The 23578-nt window shown below is 40.4% G+C and overlaps 1 protein-coding gene across 1 annotated transcript in view; it reads left to right on the top strand.

The window, feature by feature from the left end:
• FNDC3B (fibronectin type III domain containing 3B) overlaps positions 1–23578 on the top strand; it is a 160040-nt gene that overhangs the window by 120972 nt on the left and 15490 nt on the right. The window contains exons 19-22 of the mRNA XM_010079500.1: positions 864–977; positions 3088–3237; positions 6997–7277; positions 13636–13848. Coding sequence (XP_010077802.1) covers positions 864–977; positions 3088–3237; positions 6997–7277; positions 13636–13848 — 758 coding nt within the window. The remainder of the gene's footprint in view (positions 1–863; positions 978–3087; positions 3238–6996; positions 7278–13635; positions 13849–23578) is intronic.

The raw sequence follows: 23578 nt of genomic DNA, 5'->3' as shown, positions 1-23578 counted from the left end.
AATATCAGTGTTTTTCCTACAATTGCTTCCAGCAAAGTTCCTTTGTTCTGGAGAACGATTTCTAATTAGCTTGGGGGCTTACCGAACAAACTTCATTATCCCACTCCAGTGGCCTCAGAAAGGCTGATTCCACCGTTATCGCTCTCCTGCCCTCGCACAGCTGGCTGAAGCCAGTTTTCCAGACTCTTGAAATTTGTCTTTTCTTTTGCTTATATGCATTTAAATTGTTCTTCTATCAAGGACTCAGAAGTTGTCTAAGCAGTTGGCTCAGCCAAAGCCATCCCCAGCGTGTGCGCAGCGTGCCCCTGCGCATTGAACACCACCACTGGACACCCAGGCTGGGCTCCGTCACCTGCTATCCTTTTGCAATTAACACGTGGCAGACATTTTGTATAAAAAAAACCCAGATTTAGACTCCAGTACATGCTGTACTGTTGCTGTGCTCCTCCTTGTATCCAAGGGAAGACAGTTATGCCAGGCTGTGGCACAGAGATGTGAACACATGAGTTTAAGGTAAGGTAGAGGGACACACGCCGTTCCTCAGCTCCTCTGTTGCTGAGTGCACCTTCTCACTCTTGGGTAACCTGGAGGTGGGTTACGCTTTCATGGGCACTCACCACTGCACAGGAGGGTGTATGTGCTGTCTGCTCAAACCTGAGCGTATCTCACATTTTAACTTTGCAGTAATTTACACAGTCTGCTACTGAACTCTGGTGTTTGGTGCCATGTCAGAAGCCCAATCTGTCATTGAGAAAAGTTGATTGCATTGAAGAAGTTTCTATGTGCTGTTCTTGAGAAGCCTTTGAGGAATGTGAAATGGGTGTACGCTTATATATTAACATAGACACTCTGTTCCCCTCTAGTACGGGCCGTATTCGGAAGCTACAGAAGTCACCACAGCAGCAGGACCCCCTGGCCAGTGCAGAGCACCTTCCCTCTCCTTCCTGTCCGACACACGTGTACTTGTCAGCTGGGAGGTAAGTCGGGTGCTGCTTCAGTTGCTATATTGCTTATCCAAACTAATACAGTCACCGCAAAACTCAAAAGCTAGTTTGAGAGCTGTTTGCTGGTTTGGAGCTTTTTGTGTGTGTGCGAGAGAACGGTATGCAGAAACTCTTCTATTGTAGAAAATCATCTTCTCCACTTTTCTCTTTAAAGAATTGCTTAAAGTTGATCGTGAGTTATCCAAACCAGGATTCAGACATGAGACCTCCTACACTGGCGTCAGATGCTAGAGCTGGGGTCGGGTAGAAGTGCTCTCTGCAGGCTTTTAGCATGTCAGAGTGTCCTGGGTTGGAATTGTGAAGGCAAATATTTGATTTGGGCTGAAACTGTAGTCTCTAATATGAAATTCACTCTGCACAAATGCTTACGATGTAGGTTTTTTTCCTCAAAAATTGTTTGCCTCTTCCCCAAATATTTACTTTTATTTTCGTTTGTGTGCATTCCTTCTCCATTCTCTAGGATCTTAGACAGTGAACTCTTAAAACAAGTCTTAGCTGAAATGCTGAGGCCTTGATTGGTGTCAGTAGAAAAAAAAAAAAAAATGTAGTTAAGGCAGAAAGGAAAGGATGTTGTCATAAATAACGTTGTGATGTGAAGCAGTGGGGCTGTAATTCTGCCACAGACTTCCTTTGAGGACCTAGCAGCAGTTCCAGCCCTGCATCTGTCGGGTTACTCCACAAAAGGATGCGCCCATTGAGAAAAAAGTTATTCATGTTCACAAGATGCTTAAATAAATCGGTTTTGCTAATGACATATCTAGATTACAAATTATATGAGTTTAATTTTACAGTGAAACAAGTGTGTTTGGTGCAGTGCAGGGGTGTTTGTTATTATTTCTTGCAACATTTTGTGACACTAAGCTAGAAGTCCCACTAAACTTTTGAATGTTACCTTCTAAATGAGTGCATGGACAGGCAGTTGCTCTCCCCAGCCGTGAGTGAATGCAGCAGTGTTTCTGGTGGGCTCTGTATTTCTATGCAGGATATTTTTGTTTATTCTAACTAAAAAATGAAGCTGTGGAGGGCATAATGTGGCTGGCAGTGGTTATGTTTTCTTAGATTCTATAGGTTTTTGGCTGATAGGAATATGAAGGGAAACCAGCAGAGGACTGTGGAGTTCTTTTTGTCTGGCTAGAGAGCACATGTGCCTACTATGCCTTTTTTACACATTGTTTTAAAACACTGGCTGAGCAGTTCTGAATGCTCCCACTAAAATAGCTGGAAGAAGCCTGTGTGCCTGTGCAGGGTGGTCATCGTGGCCTGCAGCAATGCTCTGCGTCCTTTTACTGGAAATTAGACCTTGCACGCCGTAATCACAAAGTCTTTGCTGTATCCTAGATCATACTTCTGCATGCACAGCAGCGATTCCCACGGTTCACACAGTACAGTTCTAGGTAGTTCTGGTAAAAAAACTAAATATTGTGTTGTGGGAACCGTGTCGTTAATGCCTGCACTAGCTCATCTCCAGCAAACTCAGGTATTTAGTCCATGGTCCCCTGGACTTCAGGATGATAAAGCGATTGCTGTAGGGATCCCGTAGGAGTCTTTCTGTGGGTGTTAATGTACCCAGGTCCACGCTCCCGTGTCCCATACTGGGACCATTAGCTTGATGGGTGACTTTCACTGAAAACCTCAGATGAGCTCCTCGCTTGTTGAGGTTGTTAATTTCTCAGTAACATGAGTAATTACTTCAGGCTTGAAGGCTAGCTCTTCCAGAGCTGCGGTTTGGTGGCTCGACTAGGCTAGATTGATGCTTTTTTGTGTTCTTCGTGGTTGTGCTTCTGCCAAGACAGTCGAGAGACAATTTATTCCTGAGTGTCCTGATGAAAAGCAAAGTAGCTGCATACGCCTTCTCGTTTCTCTGAATTTCTATCAGGTAAATTTTGTGCTGAATTGGCCTGTTTCAGTAACCTGTTAGGGAACTCTAATTCAGTGCATTTCCATTTGCAGCAGTAATGGTGTATTAATTTAAAAATAAGGGGTTGGTTTTTTTTTTTCCATGTACTTTATTCCTTACCCAGTGAAACACAGAGATCCGAGATGCTCATTTCTGAATTGAACCACATAAATGTTTGTGTTACAGAGTCCTGAATGTTCTGGTGCTGACATCTCTGAATACAGATTAGAGTGGGGAGAAGATGAGGAATCTCTACAACTTGCATATACTGGCACAGATACCTGTTTTGAAATAAGTGAATTGTCAGCGGCAGCGCATTACTGCTGTAGGCTACAGGTATGGAAGTTCTGAGTTTTTGCATGCGTTGCAATCTAAGATGTTAACAGAGTTTCCTTCTGCTGTGTTTTTTATTTTTATCCCTAGCCCCTGTGAAGCTACATGCTCTAAGTCAGAAGAAGTGCACGTTTATTTTAAATAATGCAGACTGTTGCTGGATAACTGAACAGTTTAGATTCTGCACAATTCAAAGTGATAAACAAGGGAGTGGTATAACTTCTAGCTCTTGAAAATTGTTCTTGTGTATCATGTGGTTTATTTTGGTGAATAATGCGTTTAACAGCCACCTTGCCCTCTGATAGTAAAACAAAATAATAATGTTTTAAACAATTCCCAAAAAAAATATTTTTCTTGGTAATGAGCTGTAAATAACATCTACTCCCCAACTGGATGTTGAAGATTCTCCTGGCTTAAATAGTAAACTCCAACGTCTGTTTCATTTGTCAAATAAAGCAAACCTTCAGAGTAGATTCCTATGTACATAGGAGGTGGTAGCTGACAGAAAATGAGTCCTTGTTTGTACCGTTTTGTCTGTTAGATTTGTAAGATTGGATCTCATATAAAATCTCTAGATAATTTATTTTTCTTTGCTCTCTTTCTCTCCTATTATTTTCAGTAGAAAGGTAACATTTAAAATATATTTTTAATAGAGATTTAAAAAATAAAAATGCAGCGCTTTTTCTCCCTTATGTCCACTGAAAAATACATAAGAGGGAATGAAGTAAAAAGATTTTTGCCCGAGATACTCTTCCACAAGGTCTATTTGCACGTGAAGACAGAACGCCAACAGTAAATCCAACCAGAAGTTCACGTACCCACCCAGCTGGCAACGTGTGGACCACCCAGGGTCATTTCTTTGATCAAGGACAACATGCATTTGTAGAGTGTTTCCTTAATTCTTTTTTAAACAGGACATTTAAATTTTTTTTTATGAAGTAGCTTTTGAGCAGCTGGCCAGCAGCCAAGGAGCTAGGGCCCCATACCTCTAAGTACACGCAACTGTATTTTCTGACTTGGCCATAACTGGCCGTATACCTTACACTGGCACTGCTCAGGGAGGCAAATTGAAAGAGCATGTGTGAGTGGCTTGAAGTGTGAGCCAGAAAGTGCCTCTTGTTTGCGCAAGAGGGAAGGCATTCAGCATCCTCTGGGCAGGGAGGAGACCGTGAGACCACTTCTGCGGTGAGCAATGGGGAGCTGAAGGAGATTTTAATGTTAAAAATGGAAACTGCCAGCTCTATGGCATCTTTGATTTCAAGTGGGCATTCATTTTAAATTACCTGATGCAAAAACATTGTACAGATCTACTCTGTTTTTAACACAGACAATATCATTTAATCCATAGGCAGAAGTTAAATGAAATGCCCAACATCACTAAGACATTTTGTTGAAGTCCATCAGTGACCCATGCGTTACTTTCTAGAGAGCTTTGTCCTCTAGATCTCATCCATGCGTTGTAAGGAGAAGAATTTGTTATAAAATACACTGGAACGTTTAAACAATTACACACACAAAAAAAAAAAGTATGTATAGCAGACAAAGAAGGAAAGTTAAATAGTTTTGGAAATTTTAGTCTTTTTTTAAATAAAAAGGGGAGAATAATAGCTGGTTTTTGTACCTGTTAACAGCTTTAACAGAAGAATCTTCCTTTTACTTTTTAAAACTAAAGATTCCCCAGACTACATTTACTCTGCCTTCTAATAAACACACAGGATTGCTATCTCAATCTACAGTAACTCAATAAAAAGAGAGAATTGAGAAATCAGGAATATATAACTGCAGGGCAGACAATTTGTCTTTACTGTTGCTCAGCTTTTTTCCTGTAATGAATATTCCTGAAAACAAATGTGGCTTCTGCAAAGGGAAATATTGTGTCTTTTGAGGCAGGGGGGGAGTATGTAGGAAAAAAAGAAGAATGAAATTCCCATCAGTTGTGATGATGAGATTGTCTAATAAAGCAGTTAAAAGCACCACTAAAAATAAATTGCCTGGAGCAAGATACAGATTGCCAAACACTGGTTTAGAGGCAAGACAAATAATATCATTGGCAGACCACAAAACAAGGCTCACTTTTAACAGCTTCAGGAGCGCTTCACTAAATAGATGTCCCTGGAGCAGGGTTTGTTTTGAAGGGCTTTTTAAAGGCTGACAAATCTAACTTTATTGTCTCTTTCTTCAATTGAATAAAATGCCTCCTGGAAAACCAGAATATGGCTTTGTGTTTTTATTAATGCATAGCAGAAATAAGTTTTTGCCCTACAGTTAAGCATAGATAAGAAATCAAACAATTGTTGAATGTGTTATTTCATTGCCATCATAGTCCTCCTAGCAACATTGTAAATCCAGCTTTTCTAATTAATTGTAATCTGGTGGGAGACTCTGGGCTCACCTTTCCAAATGTAAAGTAAATGTGGTTGGTGGTGGGCAATGTCAAAAGCTAATTTTAAAGATCTGTGCCTTTACTGTGCTCAGACTTTACCGTTATATGCTGTCATAAGCTCTCTGCATACCTGGTGGGCTAGCAGCATGTGGGAGGAGGCCGGCTAGCAGATGAAGGGAAGGTGGTACTGCCTGCTACACAGTGTTGATGGGAACCTGGAATGTCCAGTTTTGCTCCAGGCAGAGGCTGAAATAGAGATGTTGAGATGACATATAAAGAGAACAGTTATCACTCCACAGACAGTTAAGGATGGTAAAAGTGGTCTGGAGGGGTTGTGCAATCTCCATCCTTGGAATTTTTCAAGACTTGACTGGACAAAAGTGTGATGAACCTGGTCTGTGTTCAGCTTTGTCCCTACTTGGAGTAGCAGGTTGGACTAGATCTGTCCCTGGGTTCTGTGATGGTGTGCACAGGAGCTTGCAATAATCCTGAGGAGGTAACGTTGGTAATTTCCTTGGCCATTCCAGTGCAACATGCACCGCATTTACCACTGACAGAGCATCAGCTGATAAAAAAAGAGGTCTGTACAATTGTGCAGTGTTGAGCTTGCAAAGACAACAGCCTCTGTAACTAATGAGCAGAAGTGGGGCAGGTTGTGAAATTTGGTTTCCACTGGGATCCTAGATCTGTGAGCCAAGAGGAGAAGCTTGATAATTGGTTGCTCTCCTCTCTTGTGGAAAATGTTGAACTATGTGCTTTGGTGGTGGTTTGCTAGTGATTTGTGACTTCTGGGGAAATCCGAGTCATAGACTTAATGCCATGCTGAGTTCCTATATTCTTATATCAGAAACTTTTTAGCATGAAATTCGCTGTTCATTCTCTGAGTTGGGAACCAGTGTAGCTCTCACAAGCCAAGTGCCCCTTATGTCTAGGGGTACTCTGCTTGGATAGAATATCTGATGTTGCACTCTGCAGTATACTGAGGTTTTTATACAGGGCAGCTTGGCAATTTCAGGTGACCAATTTGCTGGACAATGTGATGTCACCTGTCACTGACAGCATGACAACCATGACATTGTTCCTTACTAAACAAAGTTGGTTGCTGATAAAAAGATTATTGTTAAGTTCGATTAAATAGCTATTAGGGAAAAGAGAAATATTCTCCCATTTATCTGAGAGATACTCCTCAGTACCAAAGGAAGATATTAATTGCTGTAGTATAGGTAGAGGGTATGACTCATGCTTTAGAGAATAAGCCAACGGTGCATAACCTCTGAAGAACCCATGCAACGGCTCCAGGCTGTACAGTTCATTATTATGAACTCAATAGACATGTGAAAGAGAACATTTATCCTGTAACTGGTTTTTTTGACACACAGGCTATTAACCAGGCAGGAGCTGGACCCTACAGTGACCTGGTGACCTGCAGAATCCCCGCGTCTGTGCCTGATGCAGTCTCTACCCTCTCCGTGCTGGAGGATGAGCTCGTGGATGCCTATCAGCTCTCACCCTCTGTGTGCCTTGTACTGAACTGGGAAGAACCATGCAATAACGGCGCTGAGATTACATCATACAACATTGACCTGGGTGACATCAGCATTCCAATAGGAAATGTTACAAGTTACGTTATCAAAGATTTGCTTCCAGAAACCTCATACCGGTGAGTACATTAGGGTTTGTTTGGGTTTTTTTTTTTTTGGTGTGGTGCAGAGCACTTGGGATGAGATCACACCGTTTAATTTTACATGGGAAATGTTTATGGCATGTAGCATGAGTTAAAAAAATAAACAAACAAACTAGACAGCCAACATAGAAATCTGCAGTAATTCCTTTATGGAATGAATTGTGGTATTTCATGTTCAAATACTGCTGTCCCCCTTTTCCTCTTCCTCCTCTCCTTCCATTATCTCTAATCTCTCCTTCTTTTTAAGTTACCATGCTAAAGTAAGGTTATGCTGGTACGTTCATTCAATCAACAGTCAGAACACCTAAAGCAAAATGAGAGCTTTGAGCAAACAATCAAGACAGCCACAATGGACCAGCTCAATTCTTCACTGAAGTCTTCCTTCTTCAGTCTCTTTTTTAGCTGGTTTTTGGTTGTCTACAGCTTCCTTTAGGGAAATGTCCTTGTCTTCAAAGCCTGGAAATGGAGATATGGAATGAAAGGATGAGCAGGACTTGACTCTTCTTTATAGTCATGCTGCAGTCCTGTCCGTGAAGCTCTTACTCCTGCTGCCCTGAAAAGTGTTGTTACACTGAGATCATACTGGATTTATTTTTTTTATTCTTATTTTGTTATTTTGTAAAATCACCATATAAAAGCATGTATTTTCAGTCAGGGAGTGTGCTTGTCTCTGATCCAAATTAAAAGGCTAAAGCACGAGCATTAGCTGCAGCTGTTCTCAATGTTGTTGTCAGACTAAATTCCTACCAAAAAAAAATTATTGTGAAGAGCACAAACCAGTGGCTGACTAATCAGAAACAATAATATGTGAAAGCTCTTTTCTTTAATAAAGCAAGAGAAAGAAACTCCCAAATCTTGTATCTCATGACTGTCAAGGAAGACAAGTGGCTGCAATTGAGCTGCAAAAGCACTTCATCTATGGTTTGAAGTATTTTTCTGCTAATAAAAATAGACATGTCAAAGTGTTTTTGCTATCAATCATTAACTTTCATTGATATTTCTTCTTCAAGCCTATCCTGACACCTGTCTTTCATCAGGGAACATCTGTGCCCTGATAAATGTATAGGTAAGAAACATGTTTATCAAGCTGTACACTAAAAGGTGGTGGGAGTTTTGCCTTCCCTGTTTTAATCAGAAAAATGTTTCAGAACATCACTGATTTCATTTTCTAAATTTGTTCACCAATGGTTTTTCTTTTTGTGTCAACTTTGTTTCAAACTCAGCTAGCTCTTGTGTCTCTCAAGTGGTTGTTCCCCGCTGTGTTTAAAAGCAGTGAATGTGTTTTCTTGCAGGCCTTGTTTTTCCTAGGCTAAACAAGCCAAACGCTACTGGGTTTGAGACTCTGAGCTCTCCTGGCAAAGTTTTAGCAGATTTTGAAGTAAATCAGCAAAGGGTTTATATGTTTTAGTTGCATTGGAATTTCACTGTCAATGTTTTTGTTTGTGGGAACCTGAAATTGAGAGCAAATTTTGGGTATTATGAATCCACCAGCTCCAGAATTGGAAAGGACCGTTGTTTGGAATAGCAGTGTGATTCTAACAGCATGTCTACTTGTGTCCACCCTGTTGGATGTGTTAGCTTATGGCTGCTGTTGCTCTGCTGCTTCCAGCTCCTGTGTGGGAATGGCCATACATGAGCAACTCAAGTATACGCCAAGCAAGTTTCGGGCTCTTTGCCAAGGTGGGCTGGAAGCTGACAAGTTTGATGGTTTCTGTGTCTTAGTAGCAAATCCAGCCAGCATGCCACAAGAGGGATTTGCATCCCAAAATGCATTCAGGGCAGGAGGAACTGGGGCATGCCTCTGCCGTGCTGCTAACGGCTGGTGTAGGGCTGATTTCAAGGGGGCTTCTCCAGTGTCAGACACACACCAGCACTCCTGTTGCAAAAAGCAGATGCCTCGCCAAAGCTCTACGTAAACATCGTTACTGGTCTGGGAGTTCTGCAGTCTTTCCGCTTTATTGACAGCCGTGAAGGTCTGGAAGCTCTAATTATAGGGTACTAATGGTTGGACTGGTTTTCTGTGAACTGGTGTAACTAGAAGTGAGTTAATAAATATTCCACAATAAATAAGTATTCGATAGTAATAGAAATACCAATTTTCTGTTACGCTCTGTTCCCAAGCTTCGCTCAAATCTTTCTGTAGTTAATTGTGCTGTGCTGTTGCGATACTTCACTGCAAAACAACTTCTGATTTTTAAGAATGCTTATTTTCCTCTGAAGTCACGTAATTTATGGAAATACATAGTAGCCTTATTAAATTTTAACAGCAACACTTAATTTGGTTTAGGAATTAAAATTCTAGACATTTTACATTTCTAAACTGTATCGAGGGAAAGATCGTAAAAGATGAAGAGAGACGAATGCACGTGGATGATCAAGTTAGCAGTGCTTAAATGGGTCATAAAAGAAAATCTGTGCTTCAGAGTGTACAACCAAGTCTTGCTCCAGCCCCGGATCTGAGTGGGGATCTGTGGGACCAGTTTGTTCTGGAGGCTGTGTGTGATTACTATCCATTACATTCAGGCTGAAGATGATGGTGGAGCATGCTGCTTCTCCTCCCTTTTGAAGTCCAGGGCGTTTTAACTCCCCCAGGTTTCCACAGGCGCATGTATTGCAAGTGGTGGCATTCCACTAATGGGAACTAGCAAATCAAACTCTTCTCATGTCAGACACTAAGATTAATTCAAACATGATTTTTCAGTTTGTTGGAATACTTTAAAAAGGATTTTGTGAACTGAAAATAGCATCTTGTTTAGTGTGTTTATTTTGCTGGGTCACAAATTTTATAAGATAGCATGGTCTGTTGAAGATCTTTTAATGGTTTCTAAATTTGCCTCATCTGGTTTATTTTTTTTCTAAATGTTTAAAAGATGCAGTGGGAAAATGTGAGAATGAATACACATATTATTGGTCCAGGGTCTGCAGAATTAGGTACTATCCCTAAATATAGTCTTTACATTTTCAAAAAACTTACTTTCAGATTGTGATTGTCAGATTTTAAAACCACATTGTTAGGGGTATTTTAACTTAGAAACCATTACTGAAAACATTGAAAGGAATTCAGGAAGTGGTTTTACTGAAAATATTTCTACATGTCTTTATACTACTTTTACACAAAAATAAAGGTGTTAATCAGATATTGTTTTTTCCCAGTATTAATTCTATAAACAGTAATTTGTTTCCCCTTAATTGTGGAAGTTATCTTGCCTACTGTGGCTGTGCCACCCAGCTGGAGGAGCTCAGAGTGTCCCAGGCTGGGGCAGGGACATGAGAAAGTGCCTGAGCCGGAGCAAAGATACTGTGGTCCAAGTTGCTCACCCTCCTCCTCCAGATGGTCCTCCTTTCTCCACTTTCTTTTTCCCTTTCTTCCTTCTCCCCTTCCCTGTGGACACTTCCAAGACCTCATATCCATTGAGGAAACGCTGCTGTGGTTCAGAGGAGGCGATAGCTGGGTCTGGGTTACACTGCCGTGTGCACAGAAAACCCAAACCGGTTGTTTGTGCATGTCTGACAAAGCTCAGGAGCTGGGAATGATGGTGGCAATTTACTAAGAGTGTTGTGGTGGTGCAATCAGCAGAAAAAGGCTAGCCACATCCAGCCATGCTAGAGTCACATAAGTCAGTTCTTCCTTTCCCAGTATCATTCATCTGGACAGATGCCTGTCTCTATTTTAAGACTTGAGAGTTTCCATCAGTCGTACTGTGCTCCCAAGTCAGAAGTGGTGGGGTGTGTGTATTTGTGTGTGTCAGGGTGGGAGCAAGAACACCACGCAGCAGATGAAAGCAGCAACAGATGAGAGAACAGGAAGAGACGCAGTTTTACCTTGTGCAAATACCTGGCAAAGGCAAGATGAGTAAAAGCAGATGTATGAGGTATATGTTCATGCACGTATCTGAAAAGCACATGTATTGGTTTATGCTTAGGAAATGTGATGTGGTATTTGAGAGATCCGTTTCAATCTCTGCTTGTTTTCAAGTGTGAAATGAGTTAAAGTTGTGATGCATGAGGACAGGAGAGGCTTTGTTGTTACTGGGACTTTGGATGATATGAGATTAAACAACAAAAAAAAAGGCTATGTGCTCTAGAGCATGTTGCTGTAATTGATCTAGAAAGAAGCAGTAACATTTTGTAATGTAGCTTTGACTGTTTGTGTGCACATGCTAAAGGGTGACTTGCCAGAATCCAGTGAGAATTCAGGTAGTTTTGACTATTTTTTTTACTGGAAAGTCCATTAAATATTAATGTTAATGACTTTTCAGTCTGAAGCAAACCAATAACATAATATGAAGTAAAATCAATGCCTGTATTAGTTACATTTCTTAGGATACTAGAAGAGCCTTTTGTTCTTTTTATGTCCAATGCTTGTATGCAGTAGTTGCAGAGGAGGCTCCCATTAGAGCTTTCTTCATACCACCCAGCATTTGAGAGGAGGAGGATGAAATCACTGTTGTATAGTGTTGTAAGGCGGTCAGAACACATTTCCTGAAACTAAAAGGAAGGTTAAAAGGAAAATGCAGCTCCATGCCAAGCAATGCTTTACCCTTGTTGATGGCTAGGTCAATAAGCAAAGGTTTAACCACACATTTACATGTGACTGTGTAAACATGGTGCATTCTTATAGTGTACAATTACTTTAGCTGCCTAATCAGTAAATAAGGCTCTATTATTTTACAATATGTTTATTAATCATTTAACCCTTTTTGTTCTTGAAATGTCAGAAAATATGGGCTTGGGTTTTTTTCAATAATACTGTTCTCTGGAGGGTTTTTCCCTATCTCTTTAACTCTACCCAATCTTTTTCTAATGGTAGAGCTGTAAACTTGCTGTTCAAAGCAAAGTGATTTTTTTTATACATTGTTTATATGAACTTACTTCACTTTATGTACTTCAGTCAAAACAAGTAGCTATGCCAACCGAAGACAGTTCTATTTATTTTCTGCTTTCTCTGAAGCAGGCAGTCATAGGGGTATACCAGGTTCTGCTCTTCTCCCTTCTCCCCCTACCACTTTCCCCAGGGAGTTCTGGCCTCTTGATGGCTGATAGTTTTGAGAAGCAGCAGCACTTCTTGTAGAGAGTCTTTCCCCATGAGAAGACACTAGGCTGCTATGCACGGGATTTCCAAATATATGGCATCTGTCCAGCTATCTAAACTAGTCTAAACTGTCTTAAAAATGTATTAATTTGCCCATCCTGTTTTTCTCTTATTTTCATTTTGATTTACCAAACTTTTGAAACCTTTCAGGCTTGTCTATACCAATGTTTCTATTTACACAGAATCTCCTATCTAAAGTCCTCAAAGCTCTTTGGAAATGCATTTCCCATTTTTGTTATGGTGTTGCTGTTGATGTTACCATAGTAAAAGACTACTACTCTTCACTCAGTCCTGTAAGCAGCTTCTCACTGTGCAAGTTGTTAAACTAAGATGCAAACAGGTAAGAGAGAGTGACAAAACAGAAGCCAAGAGTCATTATCTTAAGAAAGAAATAGAATTTAGAAGACGGGATCAGTCTTAAGAATATTTCCAAATTAAAACTAGGTAGGTGATCTGTTTTTCTCTTCTGAACATCCTTAAGGTGATTCAAATGGCTCAAGAGCTTTTGTGCATCTTATGAGAGTGACTTGAGTCCAGCTTCTATTTGATCTAACAGGTAGTTCAGTGATGGTTAGTATTTCCGCAGCTTAAGACGGATAGGAGGCTTGGGGATTCTACCTTCTCCATTAGCTCTTCCCAGTAGAATTTTGTGCTTAAATAGTGTGCCTTGTGAGCACACAAAGTTCTTTGGCCTTCAGAGATACTTGCCAAAATGGAGGTGGGTTTCATGGCAATTACACTGATGCTTTCACTTCATTATTTCACTGAATTGGTTCATGACCTTTGTTAGAAAACAACAACAAACTAATGCATTTTATTGGTTTGTAGTTGCACACTTCGTGTTGTCCAGGTTTCGACAACAAACTAATGCATTTTATTGGTTTGTGGTTGCACACTTCATGTTGTCCAGGTTTCACTTGTATCTGCGCTGCTGTCCCTTGTTTGTGTGGTTGAAGGAACTGCCATCAGGTGTTGAGATTGCTTAGCCACATCTTCTTGCCTCCGCTTTACTGTATTTCTTGATATCTTCCCTGCAGCTCTTGCAGTATAAACAGGATGATAATACTCATTATGTTGACAGAGCTTTTCATTTGCCAAAGCACCACACTGGTACCTGGGAGCAGGCACGGTGTTCGTGATGGAGCAGCCACGTCCAGAACACTGTTCTGTTTCTTAAAACTTTCTATAGCAAGAACCTCGTGAAAGCACTTTAACATTCACTTTTTTGTTGTTTTGTTTTAGGATCAGGATCCAGGCTGTCAATGAAATTGGAGCTGGACCATTTAGCCACTTTATTAAAGCAAAAACCAGGCCATTGCCACCCTTACCTCCGCGGTTAGAGTGTGCTGCAGCAGGTCCACAGAGCCTGAAGCTGAAATGGGGAGACAGCAGTTCCAAGCTTCACGCTGCCGATGACATGGTCTATATCTTGCAGATAGAAGACAGAAATAAAAGGTAAGAGATATGAATCTTTTCCTTGTGTTAATGAAAATTAATTCTGGTTCATCATAATGCAGTTGTGAATCACGGTGAGGAAAATGTTGTTTTCCTCATTACAGGTATATACAAAATATGGTTTTAATGGGGATTCTGTGCCTGTAGTCTGACTGAGAAAATTATGTAACAAAGCTGTTAAAGTTATTATAGAACAACCAAAATCAGTGCTGTGCTGTTGAAATTTTAGCAAAGCCCTGGCCCCTCTGCCAATAGTGCTTTATCCTTTGGAATATTAAAAAAAAATATATTTCACCCAACGTGCTGTGTGTATTAGTAAAAAAAAGTTATAAAATCAGAGGTCTAGGAAAGGCAAAACTGAGCAGAACAAGGGCTTTTTGGGCAACATGATGGTCTGAATTTTAAGGCTGTAATAGTTAGGAGCATTAAAAAATAAGAGCTTGGCATCAGCTTGGTAGCTACACAATAATTATGAAGTAAGAATGCAGCAGAGTTCATCCACCATTTTATGCTTCCCTACAATTTTCTTTGGTGTACCAGAAACACAGAAATGAACATTAAACAATCAGTGCTCAGCAAAAAGTATTTTCTCATGTAAACTTTGTATGGGAAGATTTGATAATGGAGCTCCAAAGTTGTGATGAGATATATTCAGTAAAAAAAACAGAAGGTAAGAAAGACAATGTGTGAGCATTGCCTAGCAATATGAGCTCTTCAATGAAAGGTGGCTCATAATTTACTAAGAAACACCATCAACTAGTTCAATTAGGTAAAATAACTGACGCATCGTGTAGATAATCCTCAGACACCTTCAGTACTGATAATAATTCAGTGTAAATTAGCATGATTCCTTTAATTTAAATAGACATGTGCTGAGTCTGTGCCAGCTGAAGATCTGGCCCAAAAGCTCTAATTGTGAGTAATAAAACCCCCATGAATAATGCCTGAATACCCCCCCAGTGTCTCAACTGTACTGATGCAGAAGGGGGTACCTGCTCCCCTGTATTAATCCTGAGAGGTGTCCAATGAATATAAATGGCCATTTGAAAGTCTGACTGGTAAAAACAGTTTCTTCAGAGTGCAATGATGCTTGGCAGGAGCCCATCACCTGTAGCAGCGTGTGATCAAGTCAACTCTAAAGAAGCATCCAGCAGGCTTCTTTTGTTTGCTTTCATGTAGCACTGCAGGTAGGATGGTGAAAAACTAAATTGTTCTAAGCCTGTTTTTATATTGGAGAAAATAAGTTTCCTTGTAAGAATGAAATACATTGTGTTACCTGGCAGGAGAGAAGGAAGGCTTTTTCCGCTTTGCTTTTGCACAAGGCTTCAGGATCATCCTTTGCTCTTGCACAAGGCTCTAGCATCATCCTTTGCTTCTGCAAGTTTTTCCCACTGCAAATGGTCTCTTAAGATCTGTTAATTGGGAGGAATTCAAACTTGTTAATCTGCTAGGTCTTCTTAGCTTTAAATTTGGCTTACAGTCCGTGTGAGCTCCCAAAGACGCAGAGAAACTACTCTTCTGCATTGCACTGTCTCCTTGAATGAGTCCTTTTGTGAAATGGCTTCCTTTGGTGGTTCGGTTTGTAGCAATTAGTTCAGATAATACTGAAATGAGCCGTAGCCCCGAGCCCTGCGGCTGATGAAGCGCATATGAACGCGGGCACAGCAGGGGAGCGGGACGGGTGCGCTGGTGTCTGTGCCGGGTGCTGTGTTTGAGAACAGTTGGAGCTGGCAGGTCGTGACAATAAGATCTATTTATTTGTTCCCTCGCTGACAGTCCCTTTTTGCTCCCCATTGTGCGCATTGATCACAATGAGAGATGTTCCTGAAAGGATTCAGAGGCGAAGTTCTGTACATTCAGGAGAGCTATCGTGCCTAATGAGCAGAGAATGACAGCCCACACCTGAACTGGTAGAAACAGCAGTTAGTTCCAGGGGTAGGAGTCCTCTCTTAGATCATTCCCATAAAATAAACCCCATCGTGACTGAGGGGCTGCCCAGTCGTGTGTAGACTTGTGAATAATATTGGAACACGGTTCTTTGAGCACCACTGTACTCTTTAACTGTGCAGCGCTCTAGCAGACTAACACAGGTAAGCTGAGGACATCTAACAGAATAGTTAATACTAGCCTCTGCTGAAAAAACGACACCGACTAAATGATCTAAAAGTATGTTTCAGAGTCTTTTATGGTTTGAAAGGGTTGTAGGAAAGTTCCATGATTTCTTCTCTTTTCAGAGAAGAGAGAGCACCTGACTGGGGGGAAGAGTCTGTGGTGTAGAGGTGGGTAACTCAGAACTGACCTCTGTATATATCCTTAGCCTTTCAGCAGATATTATTAGTGTTTTCTCTGAGACATCTGAAATTACTTTTAACAGCTTTATTTTGAAATTCTTCAACTTGGTATTACAATTTTCCCTTCTTCAGTGAATCTGAGCATGTGCTTTGCTTATTGTAACGTTGCTTACTGATGAGGTTTAAAACAGGACTTAGCTTTAAAATGCCACTGAAGCATTTCACAAACAGAAATACAAAGATGAGTGAATTCCTTTATTAAAAGGAAATTGTTGGTAAGTCACATTCTGACCCCGACAGATTTAATAGATTAATAAAGTTTCAGCTCTGATTTTATGCTGTGGTAGTCAGACAGTGCTCTTGAATGTGTCCTGGTCATTAAGATTTGTTTTTAACTTTCCCATGCTGTAATGAGGTATAACAGGGCAGTTGTTGGAGACAAAATGTTTCATTGATTGCAAGACCTGTGAAACAAAATACTTGGAAATCTCTTGACACTGATTTATGTAGGGGCTGGAGAAGGTGTGCACACCAGATACGTACATGCTTTAGCTCTCCTTTGCTCTTCAGTGTGTGACATTTAGGAAGATCAAATTAGCATCTCTTGTCCTTTCAATTATGTGTAGCATTAAGTGGAAATGAAGAAAAATCTGTTTCTAGAAAGCACAGTACATGGGAACGTTAGTTGAGAGTAGTTGACCTTTATGTAGAGAGGACTACAAAATTTCTTTCTTTTTTAAACAAACTATCAGTTGTGGCTTCATTTCCTAACTCTAGTAATGTCAAGAAAGTCATCCAGACTATAGATTTTTCCTCTCCAAGTGAAACAATTTGAGCCTAATTATAGTAATGCTTTTGTTTTTTTTTCCTGTACAGGTTATTAGTCTTTAGTTGTTCCTAAAACTAGTTATACCTCTTAGTGTCTTAAAATGCTTACAACATCCAGACTGAAAAAAGAGAATTAACAAGTACATTATTAGTGGGTCATTTATCACTTGCTTGTGTTTCTTTTAGATTAATATATATTGCAGCTGAGATGAATTCTGTGATTTTTGCGTGTATACAGAATCCAAATACAAATATACATAATTATATTTTAAGGGAGAATCATTGGAAAGGTTGACTAAGAAGCAACTAAAACATATTTTAAAATCTCAATGAAGGATAATTGACAATTCTTAATAAGTCTGCTTTTGTAAGTGAATTGTAAGAGGTGGTGTTTAATGGCATTCTAAACTGTAATGACTTGTTATGTTTATTTACTGAATAAATGAGTTATACCGTATATCACTGAGTTAACAGTATTAGTATTCATGTGGGTATTGAACTACTTCAAAATACTTTGCTAAATTACACGTACTTGCCATTTAAGGAGATATAATTCTTTAATATAAATGAAAAATTGATCACAAAATAGAACTTGCTTAATGACTATAAATATTAATTGGGCACAGTCATCGTACACACACTGTTTTTCTGGTTAGGATAGGAATGTCCCAAAGGCCAGACATACATCGATGCAGTCCTGGAAACTTCTAGCGACTTCAAGGAAGGAATAACATTTGTAACCAAATGACGTAATCCCCTGAATTTATTTCCTTCTACTTGGAGTACTTTACCTGAACTTGAATATAGGGTGAACTCTTTCAGGACATATCCGTTTCTTTCTGGGAGAGTCGCTCACTGGCTGTGTGCAGCTGCCCTGGAGCAGTTTCCACACTCTTGCCTTGAGGTTGCTTTTACTTCCTCAAAAAAGACTAATGACTCAATGCATTAATTTATATAAATTTTAAGTACTGCTTCATTAAATAATTTGGAGTTTACCCATTAATTTCATCAGGCTAGGTGTTTTTCCCAGTGACAGTTTCTTACAGAGTTGTGCCATATCTACCTGAAAGCACTGACAAAAATGCAACAGAAAGATTTGCAAAGCAGTAATAATACAATAACGATGTGCTACGTGAATTGGTAAGCAGAGAGCTTTTTGCAGCCCTTTATTCTGCCTAACCAGACAGCGGATTGATAACTTCAGAAATACAAGCGCTGCCACACTCCATCCCTTTTGCAGTCATTTCTGAAGGCTGTTTTGTTTCAGGAGGCATCACCGCTCACATTCCTTGTCCCAGGAGTGCCTGTTATCGTGGCGTGGGCAGCCCAGGACATCTGAGCTGTAAACTCTCTGGTTCAGGTTGTCTTTCCTCGCTCCTGTTCGGTTGGTTGTGAGTAAAGCCCAAATATGAGCAGGAGAGACAAGTGAGATTTTCTGCTTTTCCAAGAGAGATGTATTGTCCCATCAGTTCTGGTGCCTCCTAACCCAGATGTTAGTGATGCTCCTGGTAGTACTGTTGTTTCAATTGTGTTGTGAGCTATTTCACTGTTTGTAGATAGCCTATAAGAAAGAGAGAAAACTATCATATTATGAAAATCTACGCCAATATTTTCCGAGGTGAGAGGAACAAAAAAAAACACTTGTCAGGAGGTGGTTTCCAAGGAAAATTAAAACATGTTTTAAACAGTAAAGCTAATGCAGAGATGCAGATGGTCTCATTTTTTCTGCAGAAAGGTTCAGTTTTATGAAGCTCCTAGCTGTTCCAGTGAATCTCCCACCCTTCTGTCGTCTTTATCCAGTGGTGCTGGAAACCTTTTCTCCCCAAGCATGCTGAGGCTGTGTGCAGCAGAAGAAACTGTTTTCCCTTCCTTCCAGCACAGTTTCTGTGACTTAGTTACTCTATGAAGAAGTATAACAAACACTAGAAAACGTACAAATAAAATGGAGACAGTCTGTCGCCGTGTCCAGTGCAGTTTCCCTGGCTGGAGAAGTGGAATATCATATCTGATGGCTTGGTCAAGCAGCAGTCTGCAGAAGCACAATGCCAGGTACAGCTGCTGCATGTAAGGAAGCGGTCATACGTATGAGCCTCGGCACGTACGTTTGCTCTGTATTACCATGAAGAGAGGTAGAATAGAAACACGGGGAGATAAATTGTTAAATGTGCTGCCTCTGTCTGATGACTAGTGTATCTGGTTACTGCAAGTTTCAAGCAGTCTAATTAAAAAACTGTTTACACTCATAATTTGATCAAGACAATTTACACCCATTTTAACAGCAATTACTGATATGTATCCGGCCTACTGGCTTGTGAAATTCTATTAAAATATAAAATTAGATACATTAACGTATCCTTGCAAAAACCTGCAGGAAAAAATCATTTTCTTATTGGGTGAAACGATGATGAAGGGAAATTAAGAGTTAGCACCAAGACATATGGCATGCTGCAGTTCACTCTGCAAGCCTGGCTAAATAGAAAGTTAACATTCAGAAAAGTCTTTCAAGAGTCTGGCTTCACTTCATATTGTTGCATTGTGTAGATGAGTATTACCATTAACAGTAATGATATTTATATTAAGACCATTCTGATCAGATACTTGGGGCTCTGCAGTAAGTGCTGTGCAAATGAAAGAGAAGAAGAAGAGCTGTTCCAAGTGTAAAAAGCTTAAGTTGCCAAGGCATTACAGCTTTGTTCCTAGAAACAGAAGTAACACAACATTTTTCGTAGATAGGAGTTAACTGTGTGTGCGTCATCTTTTGAGACATAGTGAGGTGAGCGAAAACCATGTTCAATGTTTAAGATTAGATATTTCAAATACTAGGAATCTAGTGAGAGGCAGAATTAGATGCTTTTCCATGAGTATATTCAAAGAATCCCTGGTTTGGTGGGAAATTTAAAATTTAACAACATGGAAACACAGTGGACCGATGTACTCTTCTATTTTGATGAGTCAACATCTGCAGGTACTTCCTACTTTACAGGTGTAACTGAATATTCTAGATGGTAGAGGATAAATAAGAGCAGGGTCCAGACCAAAGATTGTCACTGTAATGCAAGTTATTTTCTTCACATCTTTAATCACCTCATAAGAAAAATAATGCCTTAATCAGAGTAATCTCTGTTTAATATCTGAAATGGTAACGGGGTTCAGCTTGGAGCAACAGGAACATGTTGGCCAGTTGTCCAAGAGCACAGCTTTAGGTTCCAACTTCGTTTTGCTGAAGTTGGTAAACTAGAGACTACGCTTTGCTTCCTTAGTGATCTTTTGCCAAACCAGATTACTGAGACTGTTGGGTCAGTAAGTAGTTCTGAACATGATGTGCTCAATAAGATTATTTTAAGGTTTGTAGGCACTGTTAGTTGCTGCCCTACTAGGAAAGTGGATTGTAATGCTGCACAAGGAAGCTAAAAATGCATATGACTGTAAGAGCATTAGTTTGCTACCGCTGAATTGTGGAGTTTTATTTTTCATTTTGGTTTTAGATGTGTTAAGCTCAGTCTTATTTATACCTATTGTCAATTATTAATACGTTGCTATTGCAAGCCATGGTATTGGTAGCTGCCTGGTAATCTAATTCTTCTTGATTGCATAGTTTTGACAGGCCCCTGGATGCTGTCCCTAGTTTCTCCCAGATCTTTCATTCCAATGCTGTTGGTTTGCCTTACGTTGTGCTCAGTATTGTTCTTCCTATTTGTTCCTTGGCATCTGATGTAGCTGCATACAGGAATCATCTGTCAGGCACTTTGTTGGTCTGTCTTCCATTCCTCTTGAACGTGCCCAGAAGCTCCTTCCAAAAAACTGTAATTTTTCTTGCTATGTGGGAACTAATGTAGGTTAGGGCATCTCCATTTTCAATAATTCCAGACATCTGACAAGTGGCTATCTGTGGTAAATATGGATTACGTGCTCCAATTCAGCAGCAGATGAAAGATGACCTAGTAGAAGCAAGCAAAAATCGATTTTTGGCTGCAGGTACTCCTTATCTAGCCTGTGGATGTGCTAGGTAATTAAGCGAAGAAAACAAAGCTCTTCCCGTCTGACTATTCTCACTTCTTTTCCTGCCTTTTTCTGCTCTCCACTTAGTTTTGCTTTTCTAAGGATAAGGAAGGAAAAGTTACCTTCTTTGGTGGGTCCTGTTACTATTATTATGCCTATAAACCAAAATTATGTGGGCAGTGCATTGTGGAAGTTAGTTTCTAAACATACTGTGAACAAGCATATGTTGTACAAGCCTTCCAAAAGGTATGTTCTAGAAAACAGATCTTCAGATCAGAGGGGCCAAGGCATCCCATTTGTTTGGACCACACCTCACGTTCGGGCTGGAAGTCAGGGTTGGGGGAGGTTATGGGAGCACAAAACTATTTTGGGAACCCCTGCCCAGGTGTTTCTCTTCCCTCAGCACCTCCCTGCAGAAGATTATTCCAAAGAGTGGCTTGGAAAGGTGCCCCAAAGCTGGCATTCACCCAGCAGCGCTGAAAAGATGGGCTCAGCCTGGTACTGGTTACAGGAGCGCTGATAGGCATGGGGGTGTCCAGCTTTTAGCTTGTCTCTTTGAGCTGAAGATTTTGAAATATAGCAGAAATGAAAAATATTGTTTGTTGGGCTTATTCCTGTATCTCTGCCAGTTTAACGGAATAAAAGTCCACTCTGTACTCAAGATGTGGATCAGGGAGACATCTCAAGGTGCTCATGACTGGGGAAGGATAAGTTAGCGCATCATGAGAGGTGTTAGTTCATCATGCTTTCTACTTAGCTCCTGGCTTCAGGGCTTCTCTACAGCCTCACCTGAGAAAACGAAATGGTACCTGCGTTTTGACACTCACCAAAAGCTGTTCTCATCGTTCCCCTTTTAGTGAGTTAATTCCATTGTGCACCTACATTTAGTAGAGATTAATTACACTTCTTGCATCAGCAGGAGCAAACTTCAACATAAAGTCAAGAGGTGTTGAACCCTCTGATCTGCTCCGGCCAGGCGTGGGAGTGACTTGGATGCAGGCAGATTCCAACACGCAGAGCACGATGAAGGGAGCGCTGGCCTTGCTGGCATCGTGTACTGGAGCACTGTGGTCTCCAGGGATCAGAGCTGAGCTTGTGAAATGGAGTGCAGGTGCAGTAACTCCAGAGAAGCTGTGCCCAGCAGAGGGAATGGACAGCTTTTGTTCTTCTCAAGAAGAAAAAAAAAAAAAAAAAAAGAAAAAAGAAAAAAAAACACTTCTCTTTCAAAGTGGTCTCCATTTCAGGGGATGCATTACATGGTTTGGTTTGGTTTGAAGCTTTGGTTTCTTGGGTGCCACCTTGTAATGTAGGGAGCTGCTGGTGGGGAAAGAAAATCACGTAAATTAGTGAGTGTCTGATAATGTTCTTTAAACAAAATAGAGGAACTGTGTAAAAAAGTAAGTGGGGGCTATAATTGTGCAGATAACAGGGAAGCTGCGATAATAATGTTAAGAGCTGTTGATTTATGAAATTCATGTACTTTCATTTCTAATTATGCAGTTTCCCATATACTCTGAAATGAAAGCCTCAGGTCGCCGGGTCAAACCAGTGCTGTATTAATGATTTCTCTCCAGCCAAAATTGTGGCAGATGACCACATTTTTCTGGGAGGCAGTAACAGGATCACTCGCTTGGCTATTTTAGCCTTTGTACTCGGCTCGGGATCGCCGTCTTATTCAGTGCTCTGTGGTAGATTTTCTTTCAAATTAAATTCTTGTAAGGACAAACGGGTTACTAGAACATAACAAAACCCAAGAATTTCAGAGGGAACTTGCTGATTAAAAGGTGCTGATAACTAATGAGCAGAGGTAGAGTAGATTCGTATTCCTCTGCTTGACTGGAAGTGACTAAAGTGGAGGAAACAAAATAGCTGCAACGTGTTAAACATTTCCAAGAAGATCTTCACTGAGAATAAAAAGGTATTGATGAAAAACTAACAGCAGTGGTGTCTCCCAAACAATCATTCTCGGACATTGTGTTCTTTTTCTTCCACTGTGTGTAGGTAAATGAATAATCCGTGACCAGCACAACAATGTCTGGAAGGGGAGAATTGGGATTGCTTAAGTGAGATGAGGGGGAAGTAGCCCCTGGGGATCATCTCCATCCCTGGAGAAAGTTGCTTTCTTTTCAGTTTCTGATGTTACATTACTGGAGAGGAGAGGCAACACTGCAGCATGTTAAATTTCAATAATACAGATTTACTTGTGGAAGTTGCAAACTTAAAAAAAAAAAAAAAAAAGTGGAACTGTTTTGAGAATGCCATTAACCCTCAGAGGCAGTCTATTTTCAAAGACAGGGTACCAGCTTACGGTATCCAGCCTGCTTACAGTCTTTTAAATTCAACTGGGTAAACCTCTTAGAATTGAAAATTTCTTGGTGCTTATTAGCACACTTCAGGGGTTCACGTGAAAGCAGGTAGGGGTTGGAAAATGAACACAGCTTGGCTGAGACACACTTGAGTGTGTTTTGTGTTTTGGTTTTGTCTGTCTTGGAAGGGGAGAGTGATGAAGAAAAAAGAAAGCAAAGTAATCACACATATTTCTGTAAGTGTGCTGCTCTATAGGAACAGAAGCACTTTTGGCTCATACTTGGAGGAGCATGGGGATGGGAGCG

This window comes from Pterocles gutturalis, unplaced genomic scaffold (assembly GCF_000699245.1).
Source record: "Pterocles gutturalis isolate BGI_N339 unplaced genomic scaffold, ASM69924v1 scaffold8064, whole genome shotgun sequence".
Lineage (NCBI taxonomy): Eukaryota > Metazoa > Chordata > Aves > Pterocliformes > Pteroclidae > Pterocles > Pterocles gutturalis.
Note: the sequence above shows the minus strand (reverse complement) of the source record. Positions and strands in the feature narration are given on the sequence as shown.